Consider the following 19714-nt stretch of genomic DNA (forward strand, 5'->3'; position numbering starts at 1 on the left):
CTTCCAGTCTATGTAGAACCAAAACCTACACTCAGGAAAACAGCTAAGTAGCCAAGAAAATGTCCCAATGAATGAGGCAGACATGTGTAGCCACTGTGATTCCTAAACAACAATTATCACGTTGAGAAATGCATAGGAAGAGGAAACTTTACTAAGAATTTCAGAACACAACAGGCAATTTCTTTTTTTTTTAACTGTCTCAAAGGCTTTTATTATTTTTTTTATTTTTACAATCCTTCCCCCACAGTAAGGTAATGTTATTAAATAATCCAATCCATTCCCAAAATGGCTCTCTGCATCTGCTCTGGTGTCTTCTGCCATATCATTGCATATTTATGCATGACTGAGATAAGAGTTTCCTTAACATTGTTATTTCGATAACCTGAAGCTGTTCAGTTACCTTTGGGCTCTCATCCTCTCCTATTTATTCAATGAAGCTCAAGACAAATAGGATGAAGCTCAGTATCGGCTCCTCCCACCATAACCCTCACTTCCTCCAGGACCATAATTTCCTCTACCACGTGGTCGCCCCATGTTCCTGCTACCCAAGTTTCCACTCTTCATTAGACTATATTTAGAAGATTGCTGGTTATAATTTCCAAAATCATTATAACTTCCACTTCCATAATTTCCTCCTCCATAGCCCCCATCCCTGTTTCCATATCCACGTCCTCTACCACCATAGCCTCCTCTTCCTCCTCCATAACCAGGACTACCTCCAAAATTGCCACGTCCAGGTCCTCTTCCATATCCATTAGAGCCATCCCCAAATCCACGTCGGCTTCCATATCCATCAGATCTCCCTCTAAAGTTGCCTCCTCTTCCACTCCTGGAACTTTGGACTTTCTGCATTTCTTGTCTAGACAAAGCCTTTCTCACTTCTGCATTATGACCATTGATGGTGTGGTATTTTTGCAATACAATCTTGTCCACAGGATCATGGTCGTCAAAAGTCACAAAACCAAAGCCTCTCTTCTTTCCAGACTGCCTATCCATAATTATCTCAATGGTGTCAATTTTTCCATATCCTTCAAAGTAATCTCTAAGGTGTTGTTCCTCGGTATCTTCTTTAATCCCTCCAACAAACAGCTTCTTCATAGTCACACGAGCCCCTGGTTTTCCAGAGTCCTCTCTTGCTACAGCTCGTTTTGGCTCAACCACTCTCCCATCAATGGAATGAGGTCTTGCAGCCATGGCAGCATCAACCTCAGCCATGGATGAGAAAGTTACAAAACCAAATTCTCTTGATCTTTTGCTTGCAGGATCCCTCATAACTACACAATCTGTGAGTTTTCCCCATTGCCCATAGTAGTTTCTTAAACTGTCCTCTGTGGTTTCAAAACATAAGCCACCAATAAAGAGTTTACGGAACTGTATCTTTTCTCTCTCCATCTTGGACTCAGTCGCTTCAGCCCGATTTCCCGCAGGCAAGTGAGATAAGAGAGATCTCCGAAGACAAACACGAACCGGACTCATCCTAGCGCTGTAGTGAGAACTGCCGCTGAAGAGCACCTCCACACAGGTCCGGCTGCTGCTACTGCCGCTAGAGCTGCTGCTGCTGCTGCTGCTGCTGCTGCTGCTGTTGCTGCTGCTGCTGCTGCTTTTCTAGAACCTTCCTCTAGGACTAACTCCAATTTATTTCTCCCTGCTCCTCCCTAATCTCTCCCCTCCCTAATCTCAGGGAAATGGGATTACCTTTTCCCCCCATTTTAGGCAGATTTATCTGTCCTTGAGTTCACACCCACCATAGGAATGAAGTAATCCAGGCTTTGGGGAGGTATCAGAAGATCACAGAAAGGACTCTCTCCCAAATTAACAAGTGAATTATAACTCCAGTCAGAAAACCTGTGGAATGTAGCCTTCTGAATCACCTCTTTAAAAGTCCCTTGTTCCTGCTGATGGGCAGAATCACAGCCTTTAGGACAAGTGTCCCCTGTGTTTCTCCTTTGCTAGCAAAAGCAAAAAACCATCTCTTTTTCCTTTTTTCTCAAAACCATGTCCTCATTATTGGTTGGCATCAGGGACAAGAACCAAGCTTTTAGCAACAAAAGGAAGCTTGCCGCTGTGTTTTGGGCATGTCCCTGGCATGTTCTCAGCCCACAGGCAGAGTCAACTTTCCTTTGCTCAGCCAGTTTCGTGGCAAATTGGTTGTGCAAAGGAGCTGGGTACAAAGTATCATGCTTCAGTTTGTGTCCACTTGGCCTGTTGTGTATATTTTCTAGAAAATGCTGGGGTGGTATGACTGTGCATTTTGAAGAAGAGTAAGTGAGGGGCTAGGACAGTGGCCCACGCCTGTAATCCCATGGGCTCAGGAGGTTGAGATAGGAGAACTGTGAGTTCAAATCCAGCTTCAGCAGAAGTGAGGCACTAAGGAACTCAGTGAGATGCTGTCTCTAGCATGTACAAGGCCCAGGGTTCAATCCCTAGCACTGTTTTTTTCTGACTCCCTCTGCCATTTTCCCCTCCGTTCACGTGAATGTACACACTGGCCACAGCATCTGGAAAAATTGTGGTAATACAGCAGTTTGGGAACGGAACAGCAGGATTTGGGCAAGGCATGATGAGTAAGTATACTTTCAACCCGGAATATCCTACATGGTTGGAAAAATTACTACCTCTGCGCTGAGATTGCTCCAGACTGCAGAGGCACACAGCTGTAGGGACTCAGATGAACTAAGAACCCATTGTGGAAGCTCAGTTGTGTTTTGGCACACATAATCAGGAGTCTCTCTGTTTATCCAGGCAATTTCTTTTGATAAGACATTCTTGAACCAGAAGGGAACTTGAGTGCCTAACACCTAGCCTTCAGGTCCCAAACCACACATGATACCTGTCTTAGTCCATTCACTGTTGCTGTATCTGAATTCCACAGAGTGGATAATTTATAAAGAACTGAGGTTTATTTAGTTCACTGTTCTGGAGGCTGAGAAGCCCAAGAGCATGGTGCTGGCATTCACTTAGCATTTGGTGAGGGCAAAGGGCATCAAATGTCAAGATAGAGCAGGCACATCAACGAGAGTTTGCTTCTATAACAAAATCACTCTGTCAATAACCCATTAATCCATGAATTAATCCATTCATGAGGGTACACCCCAGTGTTTCCCAGAGTTTCAACCCTCAACTATCTTTACCATATGAATTTGGGGATTACAGTACCAACATATGAAATTTAGGGGACATATTCAGACCAGAACAGAATTTTATCCCTTCTTAAGGTGGGGAATCCACATGCTTTGCTGGCTACTTTTAATAGCCCTCAACCAATGAACTCTTCTGCCCATCCATATGAAGCCCCTTCTTCCACACTGACTGAATCTGTAAGGGTTATGGCTACTGTTTCTCTGCTGCCTGAAGTTGTACATACTGAGAGCCCAGCATGCACAGTTGTTTGGGTTACCCACTTTAGAACCGATGGTACCACTCAGGTTGGCTCATAACCTGGTCAGCACCACCCTTAAAAACAGGCTCCCTGGAGAACTGAATCACAATCACAAGTGACCAAGCAGCCATTTCATACCTGTCTCAGATACCCCATAGGGGAAATTTCTCATCCTCCATTAGGACCCTGGGCTGGGAGAAGCTAGATCTTTTCCTCTGAAGGAATGCCGAATCCAGGATTGGATGACAGCATCCATCCACCTTTGTAGTAAGTGCACCCATCAGGTCAAGTCTGCATCCTAGATCTGCCCCTTCCTGCCTATGTGAGAAGCCTTCGGTCTTCTCCCCTTCCAGATAGAGAATGACTGTGTATTCCTTATAGAGTTACTATGTAGAATGAGGGAGACAAAGCAGGTAAGGAGCCAGCACGTGGAAAGTATGAGATAAATGAAACACAAGTACAGTTTTCCCCTCTATCTACACTGGTTGGCTTAAGGAACACAGGCAAATGCTTAAATCATCATTCTCATAGGGATCAGAAGATATCCAAGTTCTGCTTTGCCTTTCCAGCAGGCAGGATAGTCTCCTTATTGTGGTCACAATGACACATAATGACTGCCACAGTGGATCCAGCTCAGGGGCTTATGTTTTCATTTTATCAACATTTTGTTCCGACTTCGACATTTCTGAATGGACAGGCTAATTTAGTAGGACATCAGCATAAATGCTACTGGAACCTGTTGCGCAAAGACTTGCAATTCAGATGATACCATCCCAGCCTCTGCTGCCTCCCTTTGCTTAAACCTGCTTGCCTTCCCCTGTCTGGATCCCAGGGCGCTCTGGCCAACTCCTAATGCTGATGAGGAGGATGGTGAGAAGGCTGGAAGCCACTATTAGTTGAGTGTTTAAACAGTGTAGATTTGGCAAACCCTGAAAGAGGAATAGAGAATTATTCACTGTCGGAATGGCCGTGTTGGACAAAGTGAGAAGCGCGCTGAATTTCACAGTCAGCTTTGGTCTCTGCAGACATCTTGCCTCCCAGTGGACAGAGACGCTCAGTTATTACTCTCCACACTGTACAACAGGAGGCCTATCCAAGCTCCATTGTCTACATACACTAACATGCATTTTCCATTATTTAAAGGTAGCTTTTAAGGAAGTATTTGTGGGGATGATGGATGCCTCTCAAAGGACCTCCTTCTGTATTCTTCCTGTAGGCAAACCCCCCTGCTGGCCACATCTGCATTTGTCATGAGAAATCCTGCTTTCACCAGCTTCTCCAGCTCATTTCAATTCCTGATACAGTGGATGCTTCTCAAAAGACCGAGTCTCCCGGGACTCAGCTGGAGAACTGAGTTAAGGCCTCAAGTGCTTGGCTTCACTTCTGGTAGCCTGACTTAACCATATTGCTAAACCTTGGCTGTTGTAAGTGATGTTTGACAAGGGCCTTCTCGCTAATGGTGTTCAGGGCAAAACACGGAAAAATAATCAGGATCTCCCCCTACCCCAGCTTCTCTATAAAAATTTGCAGTGTGAAACGAAAACTTTAAATGTTATTGCTGCTTCAAAGGGTCAATCAAAATTGTGGAAAACTGCCACCTGTGGAGGAGACCATGAAGACCTCTAGCCCATCACCTCACTCCAGACCTGAGCACAGTGAGGCTCAGAGAGGGGGTCCTAGGATGGTCAATGGTGGAGCCAAGAGGAGTTAGATGACCCTCTCTATTTCCTGTACTCCACACACAGTCTCAGAGTAGAGAGAGAGAGCAATCCATGGCCATTTTCTTCCATCCCTACTTTCTCTCTCTCTCTCTTTTTTTTTTTTTTTGAGGAGGAGGAGGAAGAAGAAAGGAATCATGGATGGAATATGTTATATATTTTATATAAAGGAGGAAACATCCAAAAGTTTTACACATTTGTATTGAAAGTGTGCTTGTTCAAGACAGAGGCTTTCTTTTCTTTTCTCTTTTGACTAAGGCATGGCACACTCTGGGCAGGACCGTACAGTCACGTAGCACTGTGGTGTGTCTGTGACCTTCTTGAGGGATCATGTCTAACTCTGAGTCTATGGAGTTGCAAAGCCAGTAGAATGACCATCCAGGCTCAGTCCCTGCCTCCCTCCCAGCCCTCCTGGGATGGGCTTTAACTCTACCACAGGGCTTTCCATTTTGAACAGAAGAAGAAGTTGAGGCATAAAAAGGAGGTTTCAAAAGACAAAGGGAGTAGAAAACGAAAGAAGAGAGAGAAGTGGAAGGAACACAAGGGAAAAGAAATACCCCGTTGCCTGTTAATCTCAGTTCATTTAAAAAATTATTCCCAGACAAAGCACCAACAAGGGATAGCAGGGCAAAGGGATTCCGGGTTGGAGAGGAATGCTGTGGAAATACACAGCCCTCAAACACGTGTGAAGTAGAACTCAAGCCACTTGAATGAGTGTGTGGCCCTGCCAGCTTCAAGAGCGCCTCGTGAGTGCTGAAGAGAGGCTTCCCAATCAAAGCTTGAGATTTTCAAGTCTTTATTTTCACCCAGAGACAACCCCTCACTGCACACACACTTCTTTATGAATAGGTCATATGGCTTATTATTATATGGTTGTAGATAATTGTTGGATCCAAAGTGAAATGGGCTGGTAAATGCATTAAGGAGTTCAGCATATTTCCCTTTTTAACAAAAGTTGTTTTCAAAAGACACAGGAGCTCTAGCTCTACCAGACGAAATCACAGAAAAACTCAGAGGCTGAGTAAAGTCCTCCTTCTGATTAGAGTGGCAGCTTTAGCTGTGCATTCTCCCACATTTAAGGAGGTTAATGTTCAGTAGGATGGAGCAATGGTCAAGGAGATAGGGGGACAAGTGGGGCCATCAAAAGGGTCCTCGTCCCTCAACAGGGTTATGAGGTACACAGGAGTACTGGCCAAGTGATCCAGCTTTGCTGCACAGAAACTGCAGGTCTGGAAAGGAATTTTTATGATTGGCAGGAAAGACGTGAAGCAAAGACCCCTCCAATGAACAGGAGCTAATGACAGATGAATGAGCATAAGTGAGCCTGGGTGCCCAATTAAGACATCCTGAAGAAAGGAGGAGAAACGCAAGAAGAAATTGAAATTGTTGCCACATTTGAAACCTTCAAAAAAGACAACAATATAAAAAACAATGTAGAAGAATTCTAGGGGCCACCTGTCTTGTGGTTGGAGGTTCTTTCTTACACGCAATATACTCACGATCACCTGGATCTGCCCTTTACTGAATGTGGGACTAAAGATTTAAACACACCATTCAACACAGAATTCTGTAGTTACAAATAGAGAATGTTTCCCTCAGTATATTTTGTGATCATATTCTTGACATTATATAGAAAGCAAAACGTATTTTCTGATAAAGCTAGAAAAGAGATTCTCCCTGTTCCCCCAAGGAAAAGAAGTTGATATACATTGTCCCTTCTGAGTCTAAATTTGATCTCTTTAAAATGCCAGTGCTTGTCCTGATCCTCCATTATAAACAGAAGCTGGGGCAGGAGGAGTTTGTTAACAGCATAAATATTAAAACAGCACTGGGCTTCTGCATGTCAACAGCACACACAGTACAACCTAAGAATTAGGCAAAGCACATCTTGCAAGTCTACACAGATGTGCAAGGGTATGTAAACTACTTTCTCTATTTCTGGATTCTAAAGAAATCTCATTTGTAAAAACAGTTTATCCTTCCTCCCTTTTCCTTAGCACAACCTCTCCCAAACTTCAACTGCACAGTTCCTGGGACCACAGATATAATACTTCTCCTTAATATTTCTTTCCTGCTGCAAAATGCCAAATTTATCTCACCTTCTTTGCACTTGATGAACAAGTTGTCTTCTTTTTAAAACTGAAGGTCCAGTTAAATAAGTAAGATATTTCTATTTTCCCTTGCTATAGCTGTTAAACAATTCCCCCACATTGGCTACATTTTTGGAAAAACTGTCATTGGAATCACAAAAAAATAATTTGGGGAAAGACTTCTGGACAGTACTCAAGAAAACTGTCTCAATTTCGTGCCTGGAGAGGATATGCACAGTACAATAGACACCCCACTATGTACCTGCCTTCCATCAGAAGACAAGCAAGTTCATGAACACTGAGTGGTTGAGTCTGATGACTAGTTGTGATTTATTGGGAACTCCTGTTCTCCTTTACTTCTTAGCTGACCTTCCCCTGCCCATTTCTACATCAGGTTCAAAAAGCATTTTTGAGAGACTACTGTAGATGGTAAGTACTGTTCAGGAACTTTCCTTTGGTCTCTTTCGAAAGTCTTCAGATTCTGAAAGTCACGTCTCTTTCCATGATACACAGCTTTGGTCATAAAAACTGAAATTTAGGACTAAAATGAGACTTTAGAATTAATCTGTATCTTCTGTTCAGCCATAATGGAGAAATAGAAGGAAGTTATATTTGTTCACTTAATAGATGGAAGGTTCTCTGCAGAGATAATTTTCCATGATCAGTCATTTTTAAAAGATTTTTTTAAAGCAGACATGCTTCTGAGAAGCCTTTTATAACTGCTACGCTTCACAAATTCATGATCATATATGGATGAAACCAACTCTAAAATATATGGGAAAGGAACTAAGAGACAATGTTGGAAAAATTTTTAAAATAGCTTACAACTAAACTACAGCTTATTGGTTTCCATAAATTAAGAATAAACATGAAGTAGGAAAGGCAGTGGGATGAGATGGACATTACTATTACTCTAAGTGCATGTATGAAGACGCAAATGGTGTGACTCTACGTTGTGTACAACCAGAGATATGAAAAATTGTGCTATATATGTGTACTATGAATTGAAATGCATTCTGTTGTCATGTAACAAATTTGAATAAATTTTTTAAAAAGAATAAAAAGGAAAATCTCAGAAATAGACATTTTCTAAGGTCCTTGGAAGCTCAGACCAATCATGATCCCATAAGATCAAGACTGATATTTGGCTTATACATATTGGTTAATAAAATGTTGAAATACTTCCATATTATTCCAATTATTGGACAGTGGCTATCTTGAGCCCAGTGATCTCCCCACCACACTGTCCTGACATGGGAGGAGACTCTCTGCTCCTATGCTATGGCTAGTATCCAGGTCCAATGTTTATTAAATGCCTTTATTTCACCCTTGTATAAGATATGGGTCACACATCTACCCTGGTTCAAAATTTTGGAGTGCTTGACTATCCTTTCAATCATCAACATCATCAGTGTCATACTACAAACCTACAACAATTTTAGTACTTTTCAGTGAAGGGACAGCCATTTATGCATTCGTAGTCTAAAATACAACTTATACGTTCGAAAGACACTTCCTAAAGTGAGTTAATTGCTTTCCTGCAGACCCTTTTCAGTGTTTTGGCCATTGGGATAAATTTGGAGATGGCTTCATAGCTGTGGCAGCAGAATTTTTAAAAATCTATCTAATGGCATGGAACCACTGCATCATTTTCTTAAAGTTTCCCCGGGTACCAAGGTAGAAATTATAGTTTTTGATTGCTTGATGACTCAAGAGGTATAGAAGGCTAGACTTGATGATTCAAGAGGTATAGAAGGCTAGACTTGTTTCCTTTTCTAGACTTACAATATAGTTATATGCATGTGCATGCACACACATGCATGCACACACACATATACATATATACATATACATTTGCCCCTTACAAAGCACAGGATGCACTTCAATGGTGGCCTTGCTAGAGTTGGCTGGCTATTGCAACTATCAACATGGCCCTGGTTTCCAGGGAGGTATCTCAGCAGGAGACACAGGGATATTACCCAACCAGTCAGCAAATATTTACTTTTAGATTGTCTCATTTGTGCCAAGTACTTTTCCAGAATAGGATCCCTGCCCTTAACCAGTTTACATTCTAGAAACTAAAATATAAATAAATCAATAAGCAAAATAATGTTAGGTCCTGGAAATTCTATGCAGAAGACATATTAGGCTAAGGTAAGACAAAGTAACTAAAATTGGTCAGGGAAGAATCTGAGGGTAGAACATGAGCTCAGACTGGTGATAAAGTGCAACTATGTGAAGAATTGGAAGAAAGAGTCTTTTAAGGAAAGCAAATGACAGGTGAAAAGACTCTGAGATAGCTGTGAGGTTTTAATGTGTGTTAATTATAGAAAAAAGGCCACTATGGCTGGAGAGGAGCAAAGAAGGTAAAACTAAGGGAAATTAGGTCAAAGAGCTAGGTAGGGGTGTTTGCTTCCAGCAGCATGGCAGATCAGCTACTCTGAAAATTCGCCTGCTGCAGAACCCCTAGTGCAGAATCAATGACAGCATATTTTAATGCCCTACTGAAATTGCATGAAAATAAGGTAGATCCATATGGGTGAAGAGCTGCCTGGTGAACTGAACAAGAGTGGTGAGCTAATGGAGAATATGGGTCTGCCCTGGGGCAAATGCTATTAGGCATCTAGAACCCTGGGGATTAACAGTCACATGGGGGAATGGGAGACTAGATATGCAGGATGGGAAGGTGATCACTAGCCCCGCCCCCCCCCAGCTCAGGGAAACAACAGAAAAAGCAGTCACAATGGAAACTCTTTCTAAGCAGCACCGTGAGTTGGAAAAAGATATGTCCAGGGGTCCAGTGTATTCCATCTTGGGTAGAAAGGAAATTTCACCTGAAAAATAAAATTAAATGGCCCTATGTCTGCCCCATTGCATGCCAGTAAAATGAAACACAAATTTCCTTATAGGGATACACCTTCTATCCAAGTCTCTCAGGATCCTGCCTCAATAAAATAGGTGCTCGTGATTAAAAATTACAAGAGACACCAGAAAGAACAAACCAACCATCAGACTTCCAAGAACTTCAGGTGATGGAGTTTCTAGATATAGGAAAAACAATAAAATATTTAAAGAAGTTAAAAATGGAAAAGGAAAAAATAAACAAAGAACAGTATTTCAAAGAATCCATTTAAAAAACATAGAATTTGCTGGGCACAATGCCTGTAATCACAGTGGCTTGAGAGGCTGTGGCAGGATGATCACAGGTTCAAAGCCAACCTCAGCAACTTAGCAAGGCCCTGTCTCAAAATAAAAAAAAATTTAAAAGGACTGGGAAATGTAGCTCAGTGGTTAAGCACCTGTGGGTTTAATTTCTGGTACCATCCCCCCAAAATTTCTGGAAAAGTAACACAGTTCATATTAAAAACTCAATGGATGATTCCCATTGACGAGCAACCTAGAAAATTTAAAAAGGGTCAGTATTAGGGGAAAAAAAAGTAGAAGGAGAGGGAATTATTTTAGATTTTAAAAAGTCTAGAAATCCCAAGGCAATTTGTGAACCTTGGTTGGATCATGGTTTTTAAAAAGTGTTAAAAAAGACATTTTCTGGATAATTAAGGAAACAGGAATAAAGACTATAAATTACAATATTAAATTATTCTAAATGTTCTTAGTAGAAAGTTGTAACCAGTAAGATGTTATAACCAACTGTATAATTCTGTGCTGTGTGAATGTGCGCATGCGTGCATGTATGCGTGTGTGTGTGTGTGTGTGTGTGTGTGTGTGAGATTGTAAGTTTCAGGAACCCAGCAAGCAGGAGGAGATGAGATTTGCTTTTGGATAGAGACTTCATTCTTTTTTTCTTTTTTTTTTTTTCACAATTTTTCATTGGTGCATTGTAGTTGTGCACAATGATGAGTCACATATTCACAATATAGCAATATAATTTGACCAACATGGCTCCCCACACCTTTCCCCCTCACTCCCTACCTTCTACCTCTTGCTCCCCCTTCCTCTACTGATCTCCCTTTGATTTTCATGAGATGTGCCCCACATTTCTTTACCTTTCTCCTCTCTAGCTTCTCTATATGAGAGAAAACATACGATCCTTGACCTTCTGAGTTTGACTTATTTCCCTTATCATAATCCATTTTTCTGCAAAAGACATAATTGCATCTTTCTTTATGGCTGAATAAAATCCCAAGGTATGTATGATCACATTTTCTTTACCCGTTATCTTGTTAATGAACACCTAAGCTGGTTCCACAGTTTGGCTATTGTGAATTGTGCTGCTAAAAACGTGTCACTGTAGTAAGATGATTGTAATTCTTCAGGATAATTACCGAAGGATGGTATAGCTGGGTCATATGGTGGTGCTATGCCTACTCTTGTTTGTTTGTTTTTGTTGTTTTTTTAGTTATATGTGACAGTAGACTGTATTTTGACACATCATATATACATGTAGTATAACCTCCCATTCTTGTGGTTATACATGTTGTGGAGTTACACTGGTTGTGCATTCATATATAAACATAGGAATGGTATGTACAACTCATTCTACTGTCTGTCCTATTCCCATCTCTCCTTCCTTCCTCCATTGTCTGTCCAATCTGGGGAACCTCCACTCCCCCTCTCTCCCACTGTGAGTCAACATCCACATATCAGAGAGAATATTCAGCCTTTGTTTTGGGGAATTGGCTTATTTCACTTAGCATGATAGCATGATAGTGATTTCATTCTCTATCTCCAACAGAGGTGATAGAGAGAGGGCATCAGGAATTTAGCCAAGTTGTGCACCTTGTCAACTTCATGTATTTTTTCTACCAGGACTCTACATAAAATTTATTTGCAAAATGCATTCCACTTTAAAATAAACTCTAAAACCTCTTGACATCATAATCTCTGAGGTTTTAAAAAGTAGTCATTATCAATTATATATATTAATTTATAAGTATATCTTATAAGATAACCCCCTTTTTTAAGATTTTTTTTAAGTGGTGGATGGACCATTACCTTTATTTTGTTTGTTTGTTTGTTTTTATGTGGTTCCGGGATTGAAGCCAGTGCCTCATGCATGCTAGGCAAGCGCTCTACAACTGAGCCACAACCCCAGCTCCCAGATAACCCCCTCTTAACTTGTTTCTTCATAGTTTTTTTAACCCCCTCTTAACTTAAGGCAAGTTTAACAGTAATATTACAAATAAAGTGTTAAGAGATGTCAGGTGCCCATTTCTCTGGATCTTGGAGAAAACCTAAAGGTTTTGGGAGACTGACTGCTGTCAGATTGGGATCGTTGAAGTTAGTGTCTTGCAAGTGTTTGTAAGCAAGCGCTTCTCTCCCTAACTGCAACCATGCCCCTTCTCTACTCAATGTGCCTCTTTCCTGCAACTCTGAGGCCTCCCCCAAATCTTAGGATTCTGGGGAACACAGTTGGCAAAGCACTTATTATTTAACAGTTTTTACCACAGAGACAGTTCTAGTGTCAGCTGGTGTGAACACTTTCTGTAGGGCCTATTTTTGGAAGTTGTATAGAACATATAAGTGGATCCCAGAATCCTAATTTTTACTTCTATAAAATGGGGTAGTGATCTCATGAGACTCCATTGAGAGACCCTAACATAAAATCACTGATTTTGTCTGATAACACAATAAATGTCGAGGTTGTTGGGTTGTATTCCCTGTTGTTTTCACCTCCAATCTAAGATCCCAAGAATCTCCAGATGCCATTGATTTAAGTAAATGCTTTATCTCATTAGCGAATATTAATATATATTTATGATAACACAACACTTTCTAATTTAGTGTCACAATTTGAGTACAAACTTTCTTTGTACAAGGAATGAAAGACCCTCTCTTGGCCATATACAGCCATGCTAAGCATCGTAAAGATGGAGGATTTTATAACCAGGGTTCATGATGATGATCTCTGCCATCTGGGATTTGACATGATTTGGAGGCATGCCAAATGAAACCAGAATTTCATCTGGGTTTTGGCCAGGGTAAATGCATCATTTTGATATCTCACAGAACATGAAATAGCATCTCAAGAATGTAGTTAGAATGCTTTCTATGGAGAGAGGATTGCCACCAGGCTGAGATCCCTGCTTATGCACAAATCAGCTAATTGACCTCTCCAGACTTTGAGAAGTCTGTGATATCTTCTAAGACACGTGGCAATTTCTTCTGATTTGGGCTGCCTGGAAATGTGCACAAGAACGAATTAATTTGGTATTCTTCAATTGTGGAGCTATTTTAACACAGGGTGGTTCTCAAAGTTTGCTGCATGGTAGGATCATCTGGGGAGAACAAGAGCATCAAAAGCCAAGGTGTGGGGCCTAGGCTCCTATATCATTTAGAGTCTAAATGAATTCCATGTGGAGCCAAATGTTTTATGGAAATATTAGTGAACAAATATAAAATTGGGCCCCATGTGTTGCCACGAATATAAATAACTGAAGTGAAAAATGGATGAACAAATGCTACAGCCCACTTGTTTTGCACATCTTCAGACAACAACCCATATGTCACAATTTACCCTACCGCTTAGTAGCTATAAAATATTTTGATAGGATGGCCACATGCCCATTTCAGAAAAGCTAAAATGTGAAGAAACATGTAGATCAGAACTCTGAAGACACAGTATTATGATTGTTGGTGACCAGAAGTAAGTGTTCCTGTGCTTTTTCACCCACAAGTTCTCCATTTTTACTTAAAATTGGAATTCTGACCTCAAGGTCTCAACACTCTGAGGACCTGCAGCTTCGCGTCACCTGAGAGCTGTCAGAAATGCAGAGTAGCGCATACCCCAGACTAGCTCACTCAGCATCTGGGCCTATAACAGCACCCCAGGTGACTCATATACACATTTAAATTTAAGAGGCACGTTGTAAGGCTCCACAGGGAGAAGAAAAGATGGGCAAACAAAACCAAGTGCTAAAATTTAACAACTCGAGGCTTAGCTATTTTATACACTCCCTAATCAGACCCTTTTTAAGCAGAGTGCTTGGATTACATGGAAAACTTTGAGGACAATCATGTCAAGCACCACGTGGAAGCCAGACTGATGTGCAGTGTCTTTACATTATACATTTTTTTTCCTATAGATTCAGTTACTAAGAATGTTGACAAGGTTGAAAGTTCTTCGTCACAAGTTCACCAGCTCCTCTGATTGCTTACTCACCTAAAGTTACTGTGCTTGTCTTGTGACATCACGATTGTTGCCATAGCAATCGATTACAATTTCATAAACTGAGAATTGAGATCATAGACGAAGGATATGCAACAAGAGTTGATGTGTCCCTAAGCAGCCAAGTTTCTGTGTTCACGCAAATGTCTTTGTAAACAGGAAAACACAAACACTAAACAGTACATGCCTGTACACATGGGAAGGTGGGTACCAGGAGAAAGAGTTTGAGATGGTCACTAGTTAACAGTTGTTGTTTTTTTTTTTCACACTGTAAATGTTCTTTAATGCTTCAAGACTTGTAAAATTTCTAAAACAATGGGGAAACCTATCAACCTACTTTTGCACGTGACTGTAACAAACTCTACCTCTTTTGCCTTCTCTGGGTTTGGAGAACTATAGTATTTTGAGCCAAAGACATATAATTGTAGGGTCTTCCAAATGAAACAGGCTAACTTGCCAGAAGGACTGGTTTCTCTCAGTACTCTGGAACAGATGGAAAATACCAACCTCTTTGATGACCCAAAAACACACGCATGATTGTGCCTTTTTATAGGACATCTAAATATCTGTAAGTTTTGTTCCATTCAACGTATATTCTGACACCTGCTATGTGAAAGGTCCTCTGCAGCACCCTTCAGGAAGTATCCAGATATGTCATAAACACACCCACTGATGTATCACAGGGCACGTCATTTACATGGTAACTGATACATTCAGTAAAATCCTTCTCACTTCAAAAGCAAACTGTGGAGAAGAAAGTGATGATAATGATAGTAGCAGGTAATATGCATCAAAGGAATACCTTCCAAGTGTTTTTTGCATTTGACCATATGACTTATTCTTAACCTCTGTTTTCATCTCCTAATTTTGTAGGTTCTATTTTTAAAGATGAGGAAACTGAAGTACATAGAGATTAAATGACTCTCCCAAGGAATCATCAAGAGAAATTGCCAGAATTGGGACTGTTATGGTTTAGATGTGAGGTATCCCCCAAAAGCTCATGCGTGAGACAATGCAAGAAAGTTCAGAGGTGAAATGATTGGGTTATGATCGCCTTAACACAATCAGTTAATCTCCTGATAGGCATTAACTGAATGGCAACTGAAGGCAGGTAGGATGTGGCTGGAGGAAATAGGTCACTGGGGATATGACTTTGGGGTTTATATTTTATCCCTGGTGAGTAGAGATCTCTCTGCTTCCTGACTTCCATATCCTGAGCTGCTTTCCTCTGCCATATGTTCTGCCACAATGTTCTGCCTCACTTTGGGCCCAGAACTATGGAGTCAGTCATCTATGGACTGAGATCTCTGGAGCTATGAGCTAAATAAATGTTTCCTCTTCTAATTGTTCTTGTCAGACCTTTTGGTCACAGCAACAACAACAACAAAAACTGACTAAAACAGGGACCCAGAGATTTTATAATTCAGTGAATGACCATAAGGTCTAGAAACATAAATAATATGATTTTTTTCATCTATCAATCTAACATCAATAAACCATTTATAATTTATTTACCTGCCATCCTCCAGTGCGTGTGTGTGTGTGTGTGTGTGTGTGTGTGGCGGGGTAGATAGCAGTGGTAGACTATTTTTTCAGGAGACCTTCTCCTGAGAGCAAGAAGCAAGGCAGAGTATAAAGAGCGCCCACTCCTATATAATCTTCACAAAGTTGCTAGAACAAAATACCAGGCAGGGAAACTTAAACAATAGAAATTTATTTTCTCACACTTCTGGAGGCTAGAAGTTTAAGATGAAGGCTGGCAGGTCTTGCAGATCTGTTTTTTCCCAAGGCCTCTCTCCTTGGCCTGCATGGTCTTCTTTCTGTGCACTCGTGACCCTAGGATGTCTTATAAACTCTCAGGGAGTGAGAGTTAGACAGGGCTAGGAACTCTGTTCAGCTCATCTTCTCCTGGGAATCCCACCCGACAGTGGAGTGCACTCTTTCCTTTCATGGTTATAGGTTTGTGCCTGTGTGTGTGTGTGTGTGTGTGTGTTGTGCATGCATGCACACACATGTTTACAGGAACATACAAGCCCTGCATTAATTACTTAAAAAGAGGAGAATGCAAAGGAATAAGGAAAACACAAGTGAGGAAAGTAGTTTCATCAGCTAAAACTGGAGGACACCCAGAGGACTTTCATTTCTTGATCTTCACGGTAGAGATGCAGTAGTGAATTTCATTGATCTCTAAGCCGCTCTTTAGTCAACCTTCCATCGCTATAATTATCCCTAAGATAATTAACATATGCAGAGAAAAAGGTGGATTTGGGCTCACAGTTTTGAAGGTTCCAGTCCACCATGAGGTGGACTCGTTGCTTTGAGGCTCTGCGGGGGTGTGCCAGATGGCAACGATGGGGAGCCTGTGACACAGCCAACTGCTCACTTTATAGCCAGGGTGTAAGAGAGAAAGAAGGGGCTGGGGCCCACAATCCCCTTTGGGAATATGTCCTCAGTGAGCTAAGAACTTCCCACAAGGCCCCTCCTCAAGGTCCTCAGCACCTCCCAACAGCACCACCCTGAGGACCAAGTAACCAAGGATCAAATAACATGGCACAAAGAGACTAAGCCATGTATCCACACATCAGCTGCCCTCAAAGTATTGGCTGCTTCTAATTTCAAGGGAAATCTCTTTTTTCTAGAACCTGGTTTTCATACATGTGAAACAATTAACAACAATTCCTCTCATTACATTAATGTCATTTGTTGATCACTTACTGTGTGCCAGATGCATGATAAGAAGTTTTCATGTATTATATCATTTGACCCGCTAACAGCTCTATGAAGTAAGTAATATCATCAGCAGCAATTGTTTTTGCCAATGAGGATCCTGAGGCTAAGGTAGGTAAATAATTTCTCCAAAATCATACGGTTAGTAAACAGGAGATTTAGTCCTCAAACCTAAAACTGTTTTATGTCAAAATCTTTGTTCTTAAGGTTGATGAATCATCCCCTCGTAGGCACTGAACCTCAAATTCTTCTCGAGGCCAGGTAGGTATGCAAGGGGAGAGAGCCCACGAGACAGCTGGGAGCAGCAAATACACTGGTGAGCTATCAACTCATGTCTGTCTCAGGGCATAAAAGTTCACATTTTTCTAAAACAGTAGGCCAGCCAAATAAAATATATCCCAGGGCCAGATTTGGCTAGCAAGACCCAGGTTCAAAGTTGAAGTATCATATGTTAAATTAAATTAATTTCACAACCACAAGAATCTTTAATAATCTTGTGCAGTTTGGTTTTCATCCAAAATTTATAGTTAAAGTAGTGGTTTCTCATGATGGATGAGACAGTGAGAATAAAAAAATGACTAAGACTTCATTTTTATTTTCTGTTTTTTTTTTTTTTTTTCCTTTTTGCAGCATTGGGGATTGAACCGAGGGCCTTAGCCATGCTAGGCAAACACTGAGCTCACTACAGCCCGGCTAAGACTTCATTATTTATTCACTCAACAAATACTAGTGAGAGCCTTCTTATGCTATGATGTGGGGTTAAATAATGAACATAACAGACATGTCTCCTGCCTTCTTGAAGCTAGTTAGCAAGTGTTGCATGGATACTTTTCAAGAGAGACATGTGCAATTTTTTTCAAACTTATTCCAGTAGTTTGTAAGACCCATGTATTCCAAGGAACCATTTGGGGAGTACTTTGGTATAAACCAGGAGATATAAGATAACAATGCATTAGCTGAACAGACATGCCTTGTTTGACCCTCACAGTGATTAATTAACTAGGGAGACAAACCCACATGGAATAAAATGTGGCCTCCAATCCACACCAATCTTGTACCCCAATCTTGGGGTACAATCAAAATGGGACTCCTTAAGAATAGAATTACCAGATAAAACATAAAATTTACAGTTAAATTTGGATTTCTAAGAAACAAGGGATACTTTGTACCATAAGTATGTCTCAAATATTGTGTAGGATATACTTACACTAAGAAATTTTTCTTTACCTGAAATTCAAATTTGGGAATAGAATCAATGGTTTGGTACCTTGCCAGTCATTTAGTCTCCCTCCCTGAGGGAATCTTACACAAATGGCCAAATTTAATTGGGTATTACGAATTTTAATTTACTAAATCTGGCAAACTTACTCTAGTGACAACTAGCCAGTGGCCTGGTAGTAACTTATAAGTTTTGTTCTTTGTTTGTTTGTTTCTAATGCAGAGAAGAAGAATTGGTAGTCATCTCCCGACTTTTTAGATTCTCCATCAGCAGAATAGTGATGACAGTAAAGACTATGTGATTCCTCAACTATCAGAGATGAATGGAAGAGCCGGGAGCAGTGGCACACGCTTCTAAACCCAGTGACTCAGGAGGCTGAGGCAGGGTTATGGAGGGTTCAAAGCCAGCCTCAGCAAAAGCAAGGTGCTAAGCAATTCAGTGAGATCCTGGCTCTAAGTAAAATACAAAAATAGGTCTGGGGGTGTGGCTCAGTGGTCGAGTGCCCCTTAGTTTCATCCCCAGTACCAAAAGGAAAAAAAAAAAAAGCATGGAGGCTGAAAAACTATTTGGGAATAGAATCAATGGTTTGGTACCTTGCAAGTCATTTATTCCCCCTCCCTGAAGGAATCTTACACAAATTGCCAAAGAAGTGGCTTAGTAGACACCAGATTGGAAAAAAAAAATGCTTCTCAGGGACTGGACATAGGTCCTTCAATATCTATCTTGCCTCTAGATAAAGCAGAATAATCTAGAGGCTTGCTCTACAGAACAGCCATCCAAATATTGGCCAAAAGTCAGAGAGAAAAGAAAAAGAATGAAAACCATCAGGTCACTTTTTTATTGATTTTTTATTATTACTATTATTTTACCATAGCCAATATTTACTATGGTTTATAGGTGCTAAAAAAAAAAAAAAGAAAAAGTTTTACTATGATTTTACCAAATTTTACCAAATATTTATGTATCTCCAAAGACACAATCCTGGTGATTTCTCAGACTCAGGGTTTCTTCCTTGGAAAACCTAGGGATTGGAATGTGGACCACTGCTGCCCTTTAACACCTAGTTGGGCCTCTCTGACTCTCATTGTGGTGATCCATCCCCCTTCAGGACAATCACAAGCAGAAGGGGGTAGTATGTGCAAAGCTTTCTGACCTGCACATCTTGATATTTGAGCTGCAACATTAAAAAAGAAAAAACAATCAGTCTTTACCTTAGGAAATTCCAACAGGAAAGAGCAAAGGTTGGGGAGAGTTTCCAGAGCCAATTTTTCAGTTTTTCTTAAATCCAGACAGAAAACGTTTGAGACACAGGGAGCTGTGCATCTCTGATTTCCTTTCTTCACTGACAGATTTTTTTTGTCCTGAGGCTCATTTGCCCTCTTACATGGATGTGCTCAGGGCACCTAGGGATGGATGTGTGTGCATGTGAGCACATGTGTGTGTACATGTGTGTGT

At 40.9% G+C, this 19714-nt stretch overlaps 1 protein-coding gene across 1 annotated transcript; it reads right to left on the reverse strand.

Annotated features, from left to right (window-relative positions):
* Positions 1–224: 224 nt before the first annotated feature.
* LOC107137092 (heterogeneous nuclear ribonucleoproteins A2/B1-like) lies at positions 225–1506 on the reverse strand. Its single transcript, XM_048804967.1, has one exon. It carries the CDS (start codon positions 1474–1476, stop codon positions 460–462), a length of 1017 nt encoding a protein of 338 aa, XP_048660924.1. The 5' UTR covers positions 1477–1506; the 3' UTR covers positions 225–459.
* Between the last annotated feature and the right edge of the window lie 18208 nt (positions 1507–19714).

This window comes from Marmota marmota, unplaced genomic scaffold (genome assembly GCF_001458135.2).
Source record: "Marmota marmota marmota unplaced genomic scaffold, marMar, whole genome shotgun sequence".
In the NCBI taxonomy this organism is placed as follows: Eukaryota; Metazoa; Chordata; class Mammalia; order Rodentia; family Sciuridae; genus Marmota; species Marmota marmota.